This window comes from Odontesthes bonariensis, chromosome 17, assembly GCF_027942865.1.
Source record: "Odontesthes bonariensis isolate fOdoBon6 chromosome 17, fOdoBon6.hap1, whole genome shotgun sequence".
Lineage (NCBI taxonomy): Eukaryota > Metazoa > Chordata > Actinopteri > Atheriniformes > Atherinopsidae > Odontesthes > Odontesthes bonariensis.
The window spans coordinates 34,990,409-35,005,515 of record NC_134522.1 but is presented as its reverse complement, the minus strand read 5'-3'; the positions used below and the strand labels follow the sequence as shown (position 1 = coordinate 35,005,515).

Sequence of the window (15,107 nt, the reverse complement as noted above, 5' to 3'; positions counted from 1 at the left end):
GATTCAGAAGTGTTGGCTCATTATAGACCTATATCCAATCTCCCTTTTATGTCTAAAGTTCTTGAAAAAATAGTTGCAGCTCAGCTTTGTGATCATTTACACAGAAATAATCTGTTTGAAGAGTTTCAGTCAGGATTCAGAGTGCATCATAGCACAGAAACTGCACTGCTGAAAGTTACCAATGATCTCCTCTTAGCCTCTGATAGCGGACTTGTGTCTGTGCTTGTCCTGTTGGATCTCAGTGCTGCATTTGATACGGTCGATCACAGTATCTTATTACACAGAATTGAACATGTTATTGGGATTAAAGGAACTGCATTAGGCTGGTTTAAGTCATATTTATCTGATAGATTTCAGTTTGTTCTTGTAAATGAAGAATCTTCCTCACACACCAGAGTAAGTCATGGAGTTCCTCAGGGTTCTGTGCTTGGACCGATTCTTTTCACTTTATACATGCTTCCATTAGGTAACATTATTAGACAGCATGGCATAAATTTCCATTGCTATGCTGATGATAGTCAGCTGTACTTATCTATAAAACCAGATGAACCCAATAGGTTGGTCAGACTACAAGCATGTCTTAAAGACATAAAGACCTGGATGACTCAGAACTGTCTGCTTCTAAATTCAGACAAAACTGAAGTCGTTATCTTTGGACCTGAGCGTTTCAGGGAGAAATTGTCTAGCTATATAGTTACTCTAGATGGTATTTCCTTGGCTTCTAGTTCTACAGTGAGGAACCTTGGAGTTATTTTTGACCAGAACTTATCATTTGACTCGCATATAAAACAGGTTTCTAGGACTGCCTTCTTTCATCTTCGTAATATTGTTAAAATCAGGAACATCTTGTCTCAGAGTGATGCAGAAAAACTAGTCCATGCATTTGTTACTTCAAGATTGGACTACTGTAATTCTTTATTATTGGGCTGTCCCACATATTCTCTGAAAAGCCTTCAGCTGATCCAAAATGCTGCAGCCAGAGTTCTGATGAGAACTAACAGCAGAGATCATATTTCTCCAGTTTTAGCTTCTCTTCATTGGCTCCCTGTTAAATTCAGAATAGAATTTAAGATTCTTCTCCTTACATATAAAGCTCTTAATGACCGAGCTCCATCATATCTTAAAGATCTCATTGTAAGATATTTTCCTAACAGAGCACTTCGTTCCCAAACTGCAGGTTTACTTGAGGTTCCCAGAGTTTCTAAAAGTAGAATGGGAGGCAGAGCCCTTCAGTTATCAGGCCCCTCTCTTGTGGAATAAGCTGCCAGTAAATGTCCGGGAAGCAGACACCCTTTCCACTTTTAAGACCAGGCTTAAAACTTTCCTTTTTTATAAAGCTTATAGTTAGGTCTGTTGAATCTGATAGTGTGTCTGCTAGTGTGTCTTGTCCTTCCTCCACCTCTGGCACCTTCTATACTTTCATTACCCCCTACCCGAACCAGGGTTTGCATCCCCACCCCGCTGTGACTTGTGTGCAGTTGGTGAGAGTGAGTTGTATGGCTTTGTTTTTGCTGGTATTTTTAGTGATTATAGGACTGTTTAGGTGAGTTTGTCTGCTGAATCTGCTAGTGTGTCTTGTCCTGCCTCCACCTCTGGCACCTTCTATACTTTCATTACCCCCTACCCGAACCAGGGTTTGAATCCCATTCCCGCTTATCTTACCTCTTTTATTTCTCCCCCTACCCGAACCAGGGTTTGCATCCCACCCCGCTGTGACTGGTGTGCAGTTGGTGAGAGGCTGAGGTAGCTTGTGGCTGTAAAAGATGGTTCTATATATGGATCTATATAGGGAGTATAGGGAATTACTCACTGAGTCTGGTCCTTTATTTATTTATTTATTTTCGTTAGCACAAGTTTCTTGTGTTTACCTTGAATAGGGATGGCTCAGGTGATCCTGAAACATCCCATAGTTAAGCTGCTATAGGCCTAGACTGCTGGGGGGCCTCATCTGTCACACCTTTCCTCACTTTACTCTCTTTATGTATATTTGACATTATTGTGGTCATTAACTCGTGTTTCCCTGTTCCAACAGATATCCTTTGAATGGTGTTACAGTGCCGCGGCCGCCGCGGCCCCCCCCCCCCCCCCCTTTCTGTCTTCTCAAACCCCAGCTGGTGGAGGCGGATGGCCACCCTTCCTGAGTCTGGTTCTGCCAGAGGTTTCTTCCTGTTAAAAGGGAGTTGTTTCTCTCCACAGTCGCCTCAGGCACGCTCAGGCCGGGAGATTGGACCGAAAAACAAAAAGTTTTCAGTGCAATCTGTTGGTTTTCTTAGCTAGGAAATTGTTTTTGAATTGGCTCTATATGAACGAATTGGATTATTTTATGAATTATGATTATTATTAATTAATTGAATTCCAATTGGCTTGAATTGGACTTACTATCTAAGTGCCTTGAGATGACATTTGTTGTATTTGGCGCTATATAAATAAAAATGAATTGAATTGAAATGAAGACTGGGTGATATCAATAACACAGATACAGGAGAGAGAACAGTGGCAGGCCAGCCCCCTCAGACCCTCATCTCAGTCACAGGAATAATGGGAGATGGAAGGAAGGGAGGGGGAACAAATACAGGGCCTGAGATGATCTATCTCTGAGGACACAGCCCTGTTATTCAGGACCACTTAATCAAGGAGGAACAAAACGAAATGAGCCAGGATGAGCGGAGGCTGAGGCCCGGGGCAAGCTGGGCTCCTTTTTATTTATAGAAACAGACGTCATGTCATCTTTAAAAATGTTTTGCTGTTTTTTTAGGAGTCCAAGTCAACCTCTGCGCTCGGACAACTAATATTAGCTCCTCTGTGATTACCATCTCAGGGTGTGTGTAGGTGTTGGAGTTCAATATGGATTCAAGTGTCCTGTTTACCAGTGCAGAGACAGGAAAGTGCACAGAAAGACGGGATGGCATGCAGCTCAGGGCCGCAGGCCGGGGCTGGAACACTTTCAGCCTAAACACAAGGAACATCTACTCCAACAGTAGAACTGCATGGCATTCCTCTACGTGTTCCCCATCACTCCATTTACTTGCCATTTTCAAGTCTGAATGCAAATGCATAGCAAGTTTGATCCACCTTTGGGCATGCAAGGTGAGGGGAGAGCAGTACTACGAGTAAGCACAGAATACACAGGTCCCGCCCATCATGGAAAAACACAAGACTGGAAGTCACTACCCCCCACAGAATGCTGAGTCAGCGTTCCTAGCTAAAAACAGTGCTCTCAGCCATTCAAAGCTGGGAAACATAGCAATTCAAGTTTAAACACAAGACAACCACCACCGCATCATTAATAGACTTGAAATGAACAGCCCCATGAATCTTTGTCCAAAAGCTGTCCTCTGTCAAAACAACCATCAGATCTGGGAGTGACCTTTGACCTTTCATCTGAGGTTGGACAAACAAATGAACAATGTTGTCAGGACTAGTTTTTTCCAGCTGCGTCTCCTGGCCAAAGTTAAAATGTTAAGTCGTCATGACCTTGAGAAAGCCATTCATGCCCTAATAAGTTCAAGGTCAGACTATTGCAATGGCCTTTATGTGGGCGTCTCCCAGTCTTCTCTCAGCCGCCTTCAGCTGGTGCAGAACGCTGCTGCCCGTCTTTTAACCAACACCAACAGACGTGTGCACATCACTCCTGTTCTTAACTCCCTCCATTGGCTTCCTGTCCTTTAGAGAACTGATTTTAAACTGTTAATGTTTGTTTTTAAAGCTCTTAACGGCCTCGCCCCATCATATTTATCTGAGCTTTTAACAGTCCTGGTAGAGCTCTGAGGTCAGCAGATCAGTTTCTGCTGGAAGTGCCCAGGTCAGAATACAAACCCTGGGGTGAGTGAGCCTTTCCCAAAGCTGCCCCCAGACTCTGGAATAAGCCCCCCGTCCAGCTGCGTCTTATTTCTGACCTGGGCCTCTTCAGATCTAGGCTAAAAACCTGCTTATTTAGGATGGCTTTAATACCCAGTAGTATGATGACACTTTTATCTTATTTTATCTTATTTGATTTTGTTGTATTTTATTACTTTCACTGTTCTTTTATTGTTTTTACTTCTTCTTCTCTTTATTTATTACCTGCTGTAAAGCACTTTGGTACATCGTAAGGATTGTCTGTAAAGGGCTGTAGAAATAAAGTACATTTACATTTACAAATACAACCACCCCCCCAGGTAGCTAAAATATGCTTACTTCTGTCTTTACAATGCTCCCTTTCACTGATTAGCAGCTAACCAGCAGCTCCACTCTGTGTCTCACGTATCAAACACAAAAACACCAGGATAGAGATACCTGCTATGGAAAAGTCAGGGATAACAAGAATGGCTTACACATGTTCAGAGAATAAAAAGAGAATAGGATGAGGAAAGGTGCATCAAATGCAGTCCCCCTGCAGTCTGGGTCAACACCACCACCACTTCAGGTGAGACTTCAGGTCTGACTCATCCCTCATCATGTGCTTTATCAAAAGCAAAGTTTTACACCCAATCTTAAAGGGAGAGAGGGTGTCTGCTTCCTGACCCTGATAACTGGTAAGTTAGGATTCTTCAGAACTAAAATCCCTTAACAACCCCTAATGTTATTAAAGACTCATGTTTTCGCCCAGTGGGGCAACTCAGACAGAGGGAAACCATTTGACATATACAGAGAGATCACATTTCCAGACGGTGTTTTAGTTTGGATGGTCAGCCCAAAACATTCCCAGGTTTACTTAAGGGTCTGAATGTTAACTCCAACCACAACATGTAACTTCCCATCTCACCTTGGCCAGTCTGGCTCTCTTAATGAGGTCATTGAGTTTACGCAGCGCTGCATTCCTCGGAAGACTCTGGATGTCCCGGAAGAGATCCTGCGATTCCGCCTCGAACAGACGCCTGAAGATGTCAAAGTACGCATCAATGAAAGGAAATATTATAAGGAATGAAAAACTAAAGACAAATGGTATGATAAATAAGTTGGTGAGTAAACCCTCCTGAATCTAATTCTTGTGGGGGTTTGAATTCATTCAACAATGCCTCCAACCTGTTTTCAGTGTTCTTCAGGTTTTAGAATGAATGAATGTGTGAATGCAACAATGGATGAATGGATGAATGAATGGCACTGACCTATTCTCTGTGTTCTGCAGAGGTTTTGCCCAAAATGAGCCCAGATAAACCCTCACCACCTCAGGAGTATTGATCACCTTTCCAAGTGACCACATGAGGGCCCCGTACACCCGCATCAGCTGCTGGGTGTCGACCTAAGCACAGATGAGGAGGAGGTGAGAAAGACACAGGAGAGGAGAGGTTGGCGTGGACGTCAGGAATAGTGCTGCGAGTCCTACCTGGTCAGCTTTGTTCAGGACCACTCGGATCTTGTCGTCTTGCCCCTTAAAGGCTTTGATGGCCTCTGAGAACTCGTCAGAGATGTCCAGTTTGTGTGCGTCAAACAGCAGGATTATCCGGTCCACCCTCTCCCCAAACCAGCGCAGGACTTCAGCAAAATCATAACCTGATGATGGATAGACGAGAGAGAGGATGAGGATTATCATAGAGCAGGGATGCCCACATCCGGTCCTGGAGGGCCGCTGTCCTGCAGCTTTTAGATGTTTCCCTGCTTCAACACACCTGATTCAGATGAAAGGGATCTCTTCAAACATTGTTAAGTTCTGCACAAGCCTGCTAATGATGCATCGATCTGGCCCTCGAAGAGCGGATGTGGGTGTCCCTGTCGTCGAGGCCTTTACTGGAGGCCTCGGAGAGTTCTGTGGCCCTCCAGTAGGTGTGTCTGGAAGGCGAGTTTAAGGAACGGGTATCTCTAAACTCTGGCTACAGTCGGCACTGAGGGAAGCACAACATTCTGAGACCTCCATGGTCCAGTCAATCATAATAAACTGGCCTAATTATCTCAGAAGGTCGTAATGATCACAAACAGTTGTTTAATGCAGCCTGTAGAATACAGAGTAATGCCATGCTGTTATACCTCACCAGCTTTCCCCTGAGAGGTCGTAGCATTAACTGAACATCGGTCAACTCATCTATAGGTTGTAGCCCTCAGAGATCTGCCTCAGATTTACCCTCAGAGTGGGTAAATCAGAATGAAATGGCTTTGGGCAAACATTCATTTGGCTCGTTTAGCAGCTGTTCCAGCCCTTTAATAAAACTATTCACATATGCTATGTGTGCTTCAACTTTAACATGAGCTTTTCTGAGTTTGGGAGCCAGGGTTATAGGAGCTCTTTTATAGAATGAGAAGATTTTCAAAAATGATAAAATGCATTAATATAAGTTTTTTTTTTGGGTGTACACAGACGAATTATTTACAGCACCAGAGGGAAGGCAAGCCAAGGACATGTCTGCTGCTCTCCTATGCCTTTCAGTTGTGTGTGTGTGTGTGTGTGTGTGTGTGTGTGTGTGTGTGTGTGTGTGTGTGAGCTGTGTAAAGTGATCTGGGGCAGTCTGGGTGTGGTTCCTCTGTAATGAGTAACACTGAGCTCAGATCTGGAAACTCAACATCGACAAAAGCTTTTATACATGAAGAAGAAAACTGCTGCAAGACAAGGAAAACTCTGAGTCCCTCCAACCGGTTCAACTCCTGCAAGGATCCGTGTTGCCAGTCATTTCCTTACACCCCTGCATGAATGATTAAGATGTGTAGAGTAACTCTTACCAAGATTCACTTGTGTACCAGGGACTCACTTTAATTTAGATTGTTTCCATTCTGGGAAAACCTTGTGTGTATGGGATTGGGAGCTGCAGCCATTTTAAATTTGGTGTATCTGTTTAGTTAAGAAATTAAAAGCATAAATGTATATTGTGTATGTACATGTAGATCAGAGAATTGATGTTTCAGGATAGTTAAGAAATTACAAGTTGGTTCATAATAAAAAAACTCAAGATGAGGTTTTGCTGTGATTGCAGGAATCACTCAAGATTTTCTTTTTTTTTACGTTTCCTCAGTTTTACAATTTATCACAAAACAATTTTCTATACTTAGTCACTCAGATTCATTGGCTTCCCCTTGCCTTAACTTTAATATCGCTCTGGAAGCTATTTGTTCAGATCTTAAAGGTCACCTTTTTAGTCTTTAGTTTACAGTGTGAAACGATCTGGCAGGTTCAATTTACTGAATACTAACTGCCATCAATCATATACATCCGCCCATCCATTTTCTATACGCACTTATTCTAATTTCAGGTTGTGAGGGGCGGGGCTGGAGCCTATCCCAGCTGTCATTGGGCGAGAGGCGGGGTACACCCTGGACAGGTCGCCAGTCCATCACAGGGCCACACAGAGACAAACGAGACAAACAACCACACTCACAATCAATTTAGAGTAAAAAAATTAACCTAACATGCATGTTTTTAGATAGTTGGAGGAAGCCGGAGTACCCGGAGAGAACCCACGCATACACGGGGAGAACATGCAGACTGCACGCAGAAAGAAGCAGCCACAGGATTCCAACCTGGAACCCTCTGCTGTGCGGGTGCTAACCCCCACACCACCGTGCAGCCCTCAGTCATATACAGTCAACAGAGATGAAGCAGCACTGTGCATCTTCACCTAATCACTGCAGGGAGACACACATGTCAGTGTGAAGGACACAACAGACACACTTTGCTAATGATGACAGAACAAAACACATAATCATGAAGACAATTACAACTGCAAACATTGTGTCCTCTCTGAGGCAGAGACAGATTTCAGACGTCCTGTTTCTATCTGCAGCAACAACACACAAGACTGTTATAAATTTAGAACTGTCCGAAGGATGTCCTGATGATAGTCTGCTAACAAAGGTATTCTGGAAACACATTAGGAAATCTGAAGCAAAAATTAAATATATACAGTATGTCTTTCTGTACTCTATGCCTGCACTCCATCTCTACACCGTCAGCTCGGACAGAGCCTGACTGGGGTTTTTCCTAGACTTGTACACGAGCAGAGCTGTTTTAAAGTCTATTCTCTGAGCGACAGGAAGCCAGTGCAGAGACCTGAGCACTGGACTAATATGGTCGTATTTCCTGGTTCTAGTCAGGACTCGAGCAGCAGCGTTCTGGATGTACTGCAGCTGTCTTACAGCCCGTTTAGAGCCCAGTGAGCAGGCCGTTACAGCAGTCTAACCTGCTGGAGACAGACGCATGGATCAGTCTCTCTAAGTCTGGTTTAGATGCTATTCCTTTGATTCTGGCAATGTTTTTTAGATGGTAAAAAGCTGCTGATGTTATTGATTTAATGTTAAAGTTCAGGTCTGAGTCCAATATTACCCAGAGATTTCTAACCTGATTATTAGGTTTTAGAGAGAGAGTCTCAAGGTGACGGATAACACTTTCTCTTTGTTTCTGTGGGCCACAGACAATGATTTCAGTTTTGTCTGAGTTTAGCTGGAGAAAATTGTTTTGCATCCACACACTGATCTGTTCCATGCAGTGACACAGTGTATCTACAGGCCCGTGTTCTCCTGCCGTCAGTGACACGTATATCTTAGTGTTATCTGCATAGTTGTGGTAAGACACATTATAGCTGCGTATTAGCTGGCCTAATGGAAGCATGTACAGATTGAACAATGGGGGTCCCAGGATTGACCCCTGGGGAACCCCACAGGTCATAGCCATTTGGTCTGAGACAGAGTTACCAATTTCAACAAAATATTTCCTGTCCTCCAGATAGGACTTGAACCAGTTTAAAGCACGACCAGAGATTCCCACCCAGTCTTCTAACCTCTGTAATAAGGTCGCATGGTCAACTGTGTAGGCAGCACTCAGGTCCAGCAGAACTAAGACTGAGACTTTACTTGCATCTGTGTTCAGGCAGATGTCGTTTGTCACCTTGATAAGAGCTGTCTCAGTGCTGTGGTGGGGCCACCATATATATATATACCATTCTATATTTGCTGTAAACCAGGCTTTTACTTCAGTTAATTCTTAAGTGGAAAGGTTAGCTGGAGATTTTCCAGTCTGAAATCGATCATTCATAAATAAATGAGGGGGTTGGTATGGACAACAGTAAGAGTCCCTCCCCTGTCATGATTCAAGTTACACCAGTGGCTCGAAGTGCTGACTCATGATTGTCCCAGGAGACATGATGGTCAGGGGTAAATACAGCCATCAGCAAGGAACTTTCCAGCAGCTATGAGAGTCTTTCCAGCTGACAGTAAACACACCTGAGAGACAGAGAGAAACACTTATGCAGGGTGAAAACAAGGAAATTCCTCTGAAATGAGCTGTAGTTTCTCTGCTGTTTCTATAACAAGGCAGCTGATTACTTCACATGTTCCATTTCCTTTGAAAGGGGAAACACCCTCTGTCCAACAATACTACTTCCCCTGAAATGCTCCACCATACAGTTTTATGTGTAAGGAGTTCAACCTTGAGATTTAATCATGAGGATTTTGTTCAACATGCTGGAATGTTGGGAAGTGTGCTTCAGACATGGATTTTTTCCATACAAGCACCCAAGATGAAGTGCAATAACTTTGATGGGATAATAGTGGTAACATTTCTTCTGAGAGAAAAAATGACTTTAAAAAAAAAAAAAAAAAAAAAAGAAGATCAGTGTTTTAGAACCTGGATGAAGAGCTCGTCTTCACCACTCTGCTTCTAGAGTAACAGGAAGTTCTTCAGCCTCACCTGGACTTCATCACCTGAGAAAATACTTTCCAATGTCCTAAAAACAACCGTCGCTCACACTTTCTTCCTCCCTCTGTTGTGGTGAGGAAAATACACTCGTACCACGTTTAGACATCCATCGGCTTCAGTTAAGAACTTCCTAAGAATTTAAGATAAAATGAGAAAAATAATGCTCAGATACCGCACCCTCCATCCAGGTCTAAGTTGTATGTCTCAGTTTTAATGTAAGTGATATACAGTAAATGAAAAGGTAAAAGGCTCTTCCTTTGCCAATGCTTCAACATTCCAACTGGCTTCATGACATTTGGCTTGGTAGTTTTTGCATAATGCTACTGACAGATAGAAAAATGGACGAGCAGACAAACGAATGAATCACATAATCTCTTTGGCAGAGGTAATATCTACAACCAATTCAAATGGCGACATAAACCCTGGATATTAAAGATATGTTTTAAAGAGGGCCCTCCTAAAAGTCAACAGTAGGAATGAAATGCTTGCCCAAACCCTGTAATACAGCCAGACACCATCCTCTGGCAGTAGAGCAGCAGCTCCACCCTGCAGACAAGTTGCAGTTGGCAGCTCTGCTGATCATGCAACTATCATGTTTCCTTATTACACTACAACACAACTGGTTGCTTTTTTTTAACCAGTGTTTATGTCTGTTTAACTGATTTATTATTTCTATTTATTCTATTATTATTTCATTTGGCCAACCATTGTTGTTTTTAAAAGTGCTTTATAAATTAATTTGGAACTAACACACTGTACAAAAACCATCCAAACATGATATTTATGTTGGTAATATTTGTTTATTTTTCTGTCCTGTGTCAGTTAGAAACTGCAATCAGTCAATTCAATCCTGACTGAATGCTTGAGAATGAAGGATGCACTGAGCTTACAGATGGTTTAAAAGAAATGTCACAGATGAAAAAATGCTTGTCTCTTTAAATGATGTAACATTTTAAATTGTAATATTACCAGAGGACATAAAGAGAAAAATAACAGCCTGCATTCAGTGTTTCTGTCTGCTTGTCTCGTCAAATAGCTGCTTGTTTCAGGGACTTCTCTAAGCCTCACTCGATCGCCTCTCAAGCCTTTGCCTTCCAATTCCTTTTAATTCTAGTGCCACCACAAAAGATTAATGTCTTTTGATCTTGTAGGACAAACTTGTCCTTGCTTAGTGCACACAAGTGCAAAGTCTCATGGTGTCTCAACAGTTTCACTCAATGCTTGGGGTTGCAGTGCAAACTCATGTTCTTTTAGTGTTGGAACAGCCTGGATTTTCAGCTTTAGTCTCTTTGCAAAGCCAGCATCGTACTCAGCCTGGTTAAACTGTTGTCCATGACTTCGGTAAACAAATTCAAACATTTGTGAGACTGTGACCAGGAAAAACAAATTGCATCCATTGATCCAAGGTCGCTGGGTCTTTAGGTAAAGTAAAAACTTGCCACAACAAAAAAAACAGAAACACAAATCCTGTGCTCTGAGTAGTGGAGGATCATTAGTTCTTTGGCTTAAAACAACTGCAGTGGACAATGTGCACACTCAACTATAACATGATAAAAAAAAAAGGTTTGAGACATCTGGATAAAATAAGTTCCTACTGACAACTAAACATGTCTATACCCTCTTTTACAGTATTGAGCTTTGAGTGACGTTTCAGGTAATCGTTCAAACACTGAACACAAGACATGGAAAAACGTGTCATGGGCCCCATGATACTTTCAATTTTGTAACCAGAGGAACAGTCGCATTATTGTCAGAAACTCCACCCCAAAAATGTTTATTACAAATCCCTGAAGTAACTGATCAAAAAGACATAAATCAAACTGGCATAACCTTCTCACAGATAAAACACACACTTCTGTTATCAACACACATCTGACATGCAGCTTAGTGAGATGTTGCATGAGTGATGCATGTGAAATCATGCCTGTTAAAAAGCAACTGCAAAAGACTGGCATTCAGAACTGTGAGTCCAAAGAAAATGCTTAATGTGACTGAAACATTCCTGAGCAGCAGCGTTGATCTCACTGAACCATCAGCATCTGTGCGGTGGAGTTTTATCTGTCAGTGATGCTAGCATTTTTGTTGAATCACAGCTGGTCTGTCAAATGTTCTCAGGAGAAATTTTACCTCAGCTGAGCAGCTCTAAATACTTCCAGATGGAGGGAGGGCCCACACTTCCAGTGGCCCTCTGTCCTTCCCTCTATTCCTCCTTCCACCGCACAGCCTGGCTGAACTAACGCTGTCATTTCTCCAGGCTGACTCAATGCAGGGGCAACAGGGACCGCGTTCAGAAAGAGCAGCAGAGGCTGCTTCTTCTACAACAAAATAAAATGTTGTTTTTTGGAATGAATCGAGCAGAAGTAAACCCAGCTTACTTTGCCTTCTACATATACAAAATATTGTTTGGATGAGCAGCAAGCGGGGGACTCCAGTAGCCATGTAGTTACCACAGTGAGTTGACAGTTAAATTCCCAGCCAGCTTGACATGTCTTACCAGCACTCTCCCCATATTTCCAGTCTGTCTGCAGTAACTCTCTAAAAATAAGATGCATTTGGCTTTTAGTAAAACACAATAACCAAAAGGTCGTTGGCAGGGCTCCCACAATCCCAACACTTCACATGACGATGAAGTGTTGTGCAAATAATTAGGATTCCTTATATTTACTTCTTATCAGAAATGGAATTGTATCACAGGAACTGCACATCTAGCATAGCCATGTTCTCCCACAGAACTTTGCCAACAGATATTCAGCACGAGAAGCTCACAATGTGGTTTGAGTTATACGACTGTAGCTGGGACTCCACGCCCAACATGTCACTGTAGAAAACTTTCAGTAATGACTCCAAACTGTGAGAACCATCAAAAACTCAAATGTTGCAAAAGCACAGATAAATGGCTTAGGGCCAGAGGAGCGGATTCTGATCGTGTCTGAAGTTAACCCTTGCAAAGGATTCTCCACCAGTGATATCCAAACTCGTATTCAGGTCTTTATAGATGCTTATACCTCAGAGATGTCAGACAAACACTGCACTGCAAAATGTGTTGAGGAGCACAGTGGGACACCTTCTTCTTGTTTGTTACCTATAGTAGTTCAAACTTGATCGTTGTCCTGAGTATCACTGATTATCAGAGACCCCAGCCCCTCAATCCATAAACTCTGTAAGCTCCTCCCATCAGGCAGACGGAACTACAGCATCCGATCCCGGAGCAGCAGACTGTGGGACAGTTTCCTCCACCTGGCCATCAGACTGCTGAGCACCGAACACTAATCTTTATCACAACATTCAATCTGCTCCCATCTTGCACAGCATTGATTTTGATACATAGATCTATTTAGCAGATATTCTAAATGCTAAATGTTCTTATTCTGTTGAACATGCTGCTGCTTGAGAGGCTTGCACACCAGCATTTCACTCACATGTCCTGTACCTACGGAGCAGTAACACGAAAGAAGTGATCTGATTAGAACTATATCATAGACGTACTCACCACTAAACCTACAAACAGATCGCTGGAGCTGAGAATTATGAACTAAGGCAATGTGGGGTTATGCGGACACAGAGGAACTGGAGGTCAAATCTCGGACTTTCTGGCAGGGGGGGACCACTTTACACACGTTAGACAGCCAACTGCTCCCTATGATCCTGAGAAAGTCCAGCAAAGTGAAAAACCATCCATGCAGTTCCACTAAAGATCCCTCCAGAACACCAACCATACGTCTCTGTGTAGGGTTAAGCAAAGGATAGACCCTCACAAAGGCTCCGATACGTGAGGATCCCACCCTGTTCTAACATGTCAAACATGGAACTTACAAAACTACACACATGATCATGGAGACAGATAAACATGGGCGCCTGAAAGGATTTCAGAAGGGAAAAATGGGGCTGGGGTGCTAATCTTGTGAAATAGTGTTGTTCTGGTCTCGTTTTGTGTATTCTTTAGTTGTGAATAACATTTTAAAAGGTCTGGAAGTTGTTTCTTTCAGTCGGGTGTGTGGGTCTGGGATGTGTGAGAGAAAAGTTAAAGCTGTGACAGACTGCTGACGTTCAGGTGAAAGAAGGATTCTGCAGGGGAAAAGCTGCCATCAGAGCTGTGCATCTAACCTGGTGGCACAGGGTGTTGCTACAGTGATGGGGCATCTGTTAAGCTTTACTGTGTGATCTGTAGGTGTTCTCTTCTTCTTTGGTTGGTCTTTGTTTCAGCCACGGCTGTTTTAAAGGGCTTTATAAATAAAGTTGAGTTGAGTTATGCTCTATGCTTGTTTTGTAGGTGGGGTTTTCTCTGTTCCTGTGTTAGAAAATGATTTGAATGAATGTAAGATAACATTTCTTTTATTAGCATTCCACTAAAATTCTGAAAATGAAATTTACACACACACACACACACACACACACACGCGATACTCTGGTTAAACTGTATACGACTTTGTTCTATCTTTTTAAACTTCCCCAAGCATTTCCCTTCTAACCCTAACCCTTTTTCACATAAATGTGGAAGGTGTTCTGTCATTTAACTTCTAATGAGAACTACATGAGTCTAATATCCCAATGTTTTTATTAGGAAATGTTCGGTCACCAAGTTACAATTTCCTCTTAGTTCTGCAACAGATTTAACAGCGCTGACTCATCCTGGACAGAAGAGACGTCTTCTAGTTAAATGAAACTAAATTTAACTGCCAAGGCAAAATGCAGGTTCAGACAAAACCTTTTCAATCGCTGTGCTGCAAAGTTGTCGTTGACAACTCCAGTATTCTGCCTTCTGTTTGGCTCATTATTCCACCAGTCGGCTGCTCCACATTCATTCAGATGCATTACCACACACAGTTATTGTACATAACTGACGGGACATTTGGAACGGTGGATTAATCAGTCTTGTGAAATGTCCCGAGTGTTTGTTCCTGTATTGATGCTTTCAATCTGTGTCTCTGGTTTCAGATCTGCATTTATAAACCCTGCTTTCAGGTCAGCAGCTCTGATTCATGAGAGGAAACAGAGAAGCAGACAAAGCAAGATGTGAACAGAGGGATAAAGAATTCCGTTTGAACATTTGGCCATCACTGAGCCCACTTTTACAAAAGTTCAAAAGAAATCAGCTGTAATGTGTGCTGAATATGGCCCTTTAAGTAGCATCCTTCATAACCAAAGGGTTGACACACAGAGGAAGAGAGGCAGCATGTGGAACTGGCATGAAAGTTGGCCCAGGATATTTAAGGTAAATGGCAGAAGCACAGCTGCAGATACGACTCGTGAATGTGTCCGAGGCTGCAGCTCCTTTTTTAGCTTTTGTAGTTCATGCATTTGTTTGGTTCAGTGTCAAACCAAGCCGAAGCCTAAAATGTTCATTGAAACAAGGTCATATGCTGTAGAATACCTCTGCTGATTCTCTGTTTCTCTCCAGACAGGATACCAGGAGTGTCGATGACGCTGATGCTCTGAAGAACCTGATTTGGCATCTGGGAGCAGATGAACCTGAACACACACATGCAAGCATGCACACACACACACACAC

At 42.7% G+C, this 15,107-nt stretch overlaps 1 protein-coding gene across 1 annotated transcript in view; it reads right to left on the bottom strand.

Moving 5' to 3' along the window:
- Window positions 1–15,107, bottom strand: part of ehd4 (EH-domain containing 4) — a 45,370-nt gene that overhangs the window by 9,612 nt on the left and 20,651 nt on the right. The window contains exons 3-6 of the mRNA XM_075448323.1: window positions 14,970–15,067; window positions 5,306–5,472; window positions 5,088–5,221; window positions 4,745–4,856 (exon numbers count right to left, since the gene is read on the bottom strand). Coding sequence (XP_075304438.1) covers window positions 4,745–4,856; window positions 5,088–5,221; window positions 5,306–5,472; window positions 14,970–15,067 — 511 coding nt within the window. The remainder of the gene's footprint in view (window positions 1–4,744; window positions 4,857–5,087; window positions 5,222–5,305; window positions 5,473–14,969; window positions 15,068–15,107) is intronic.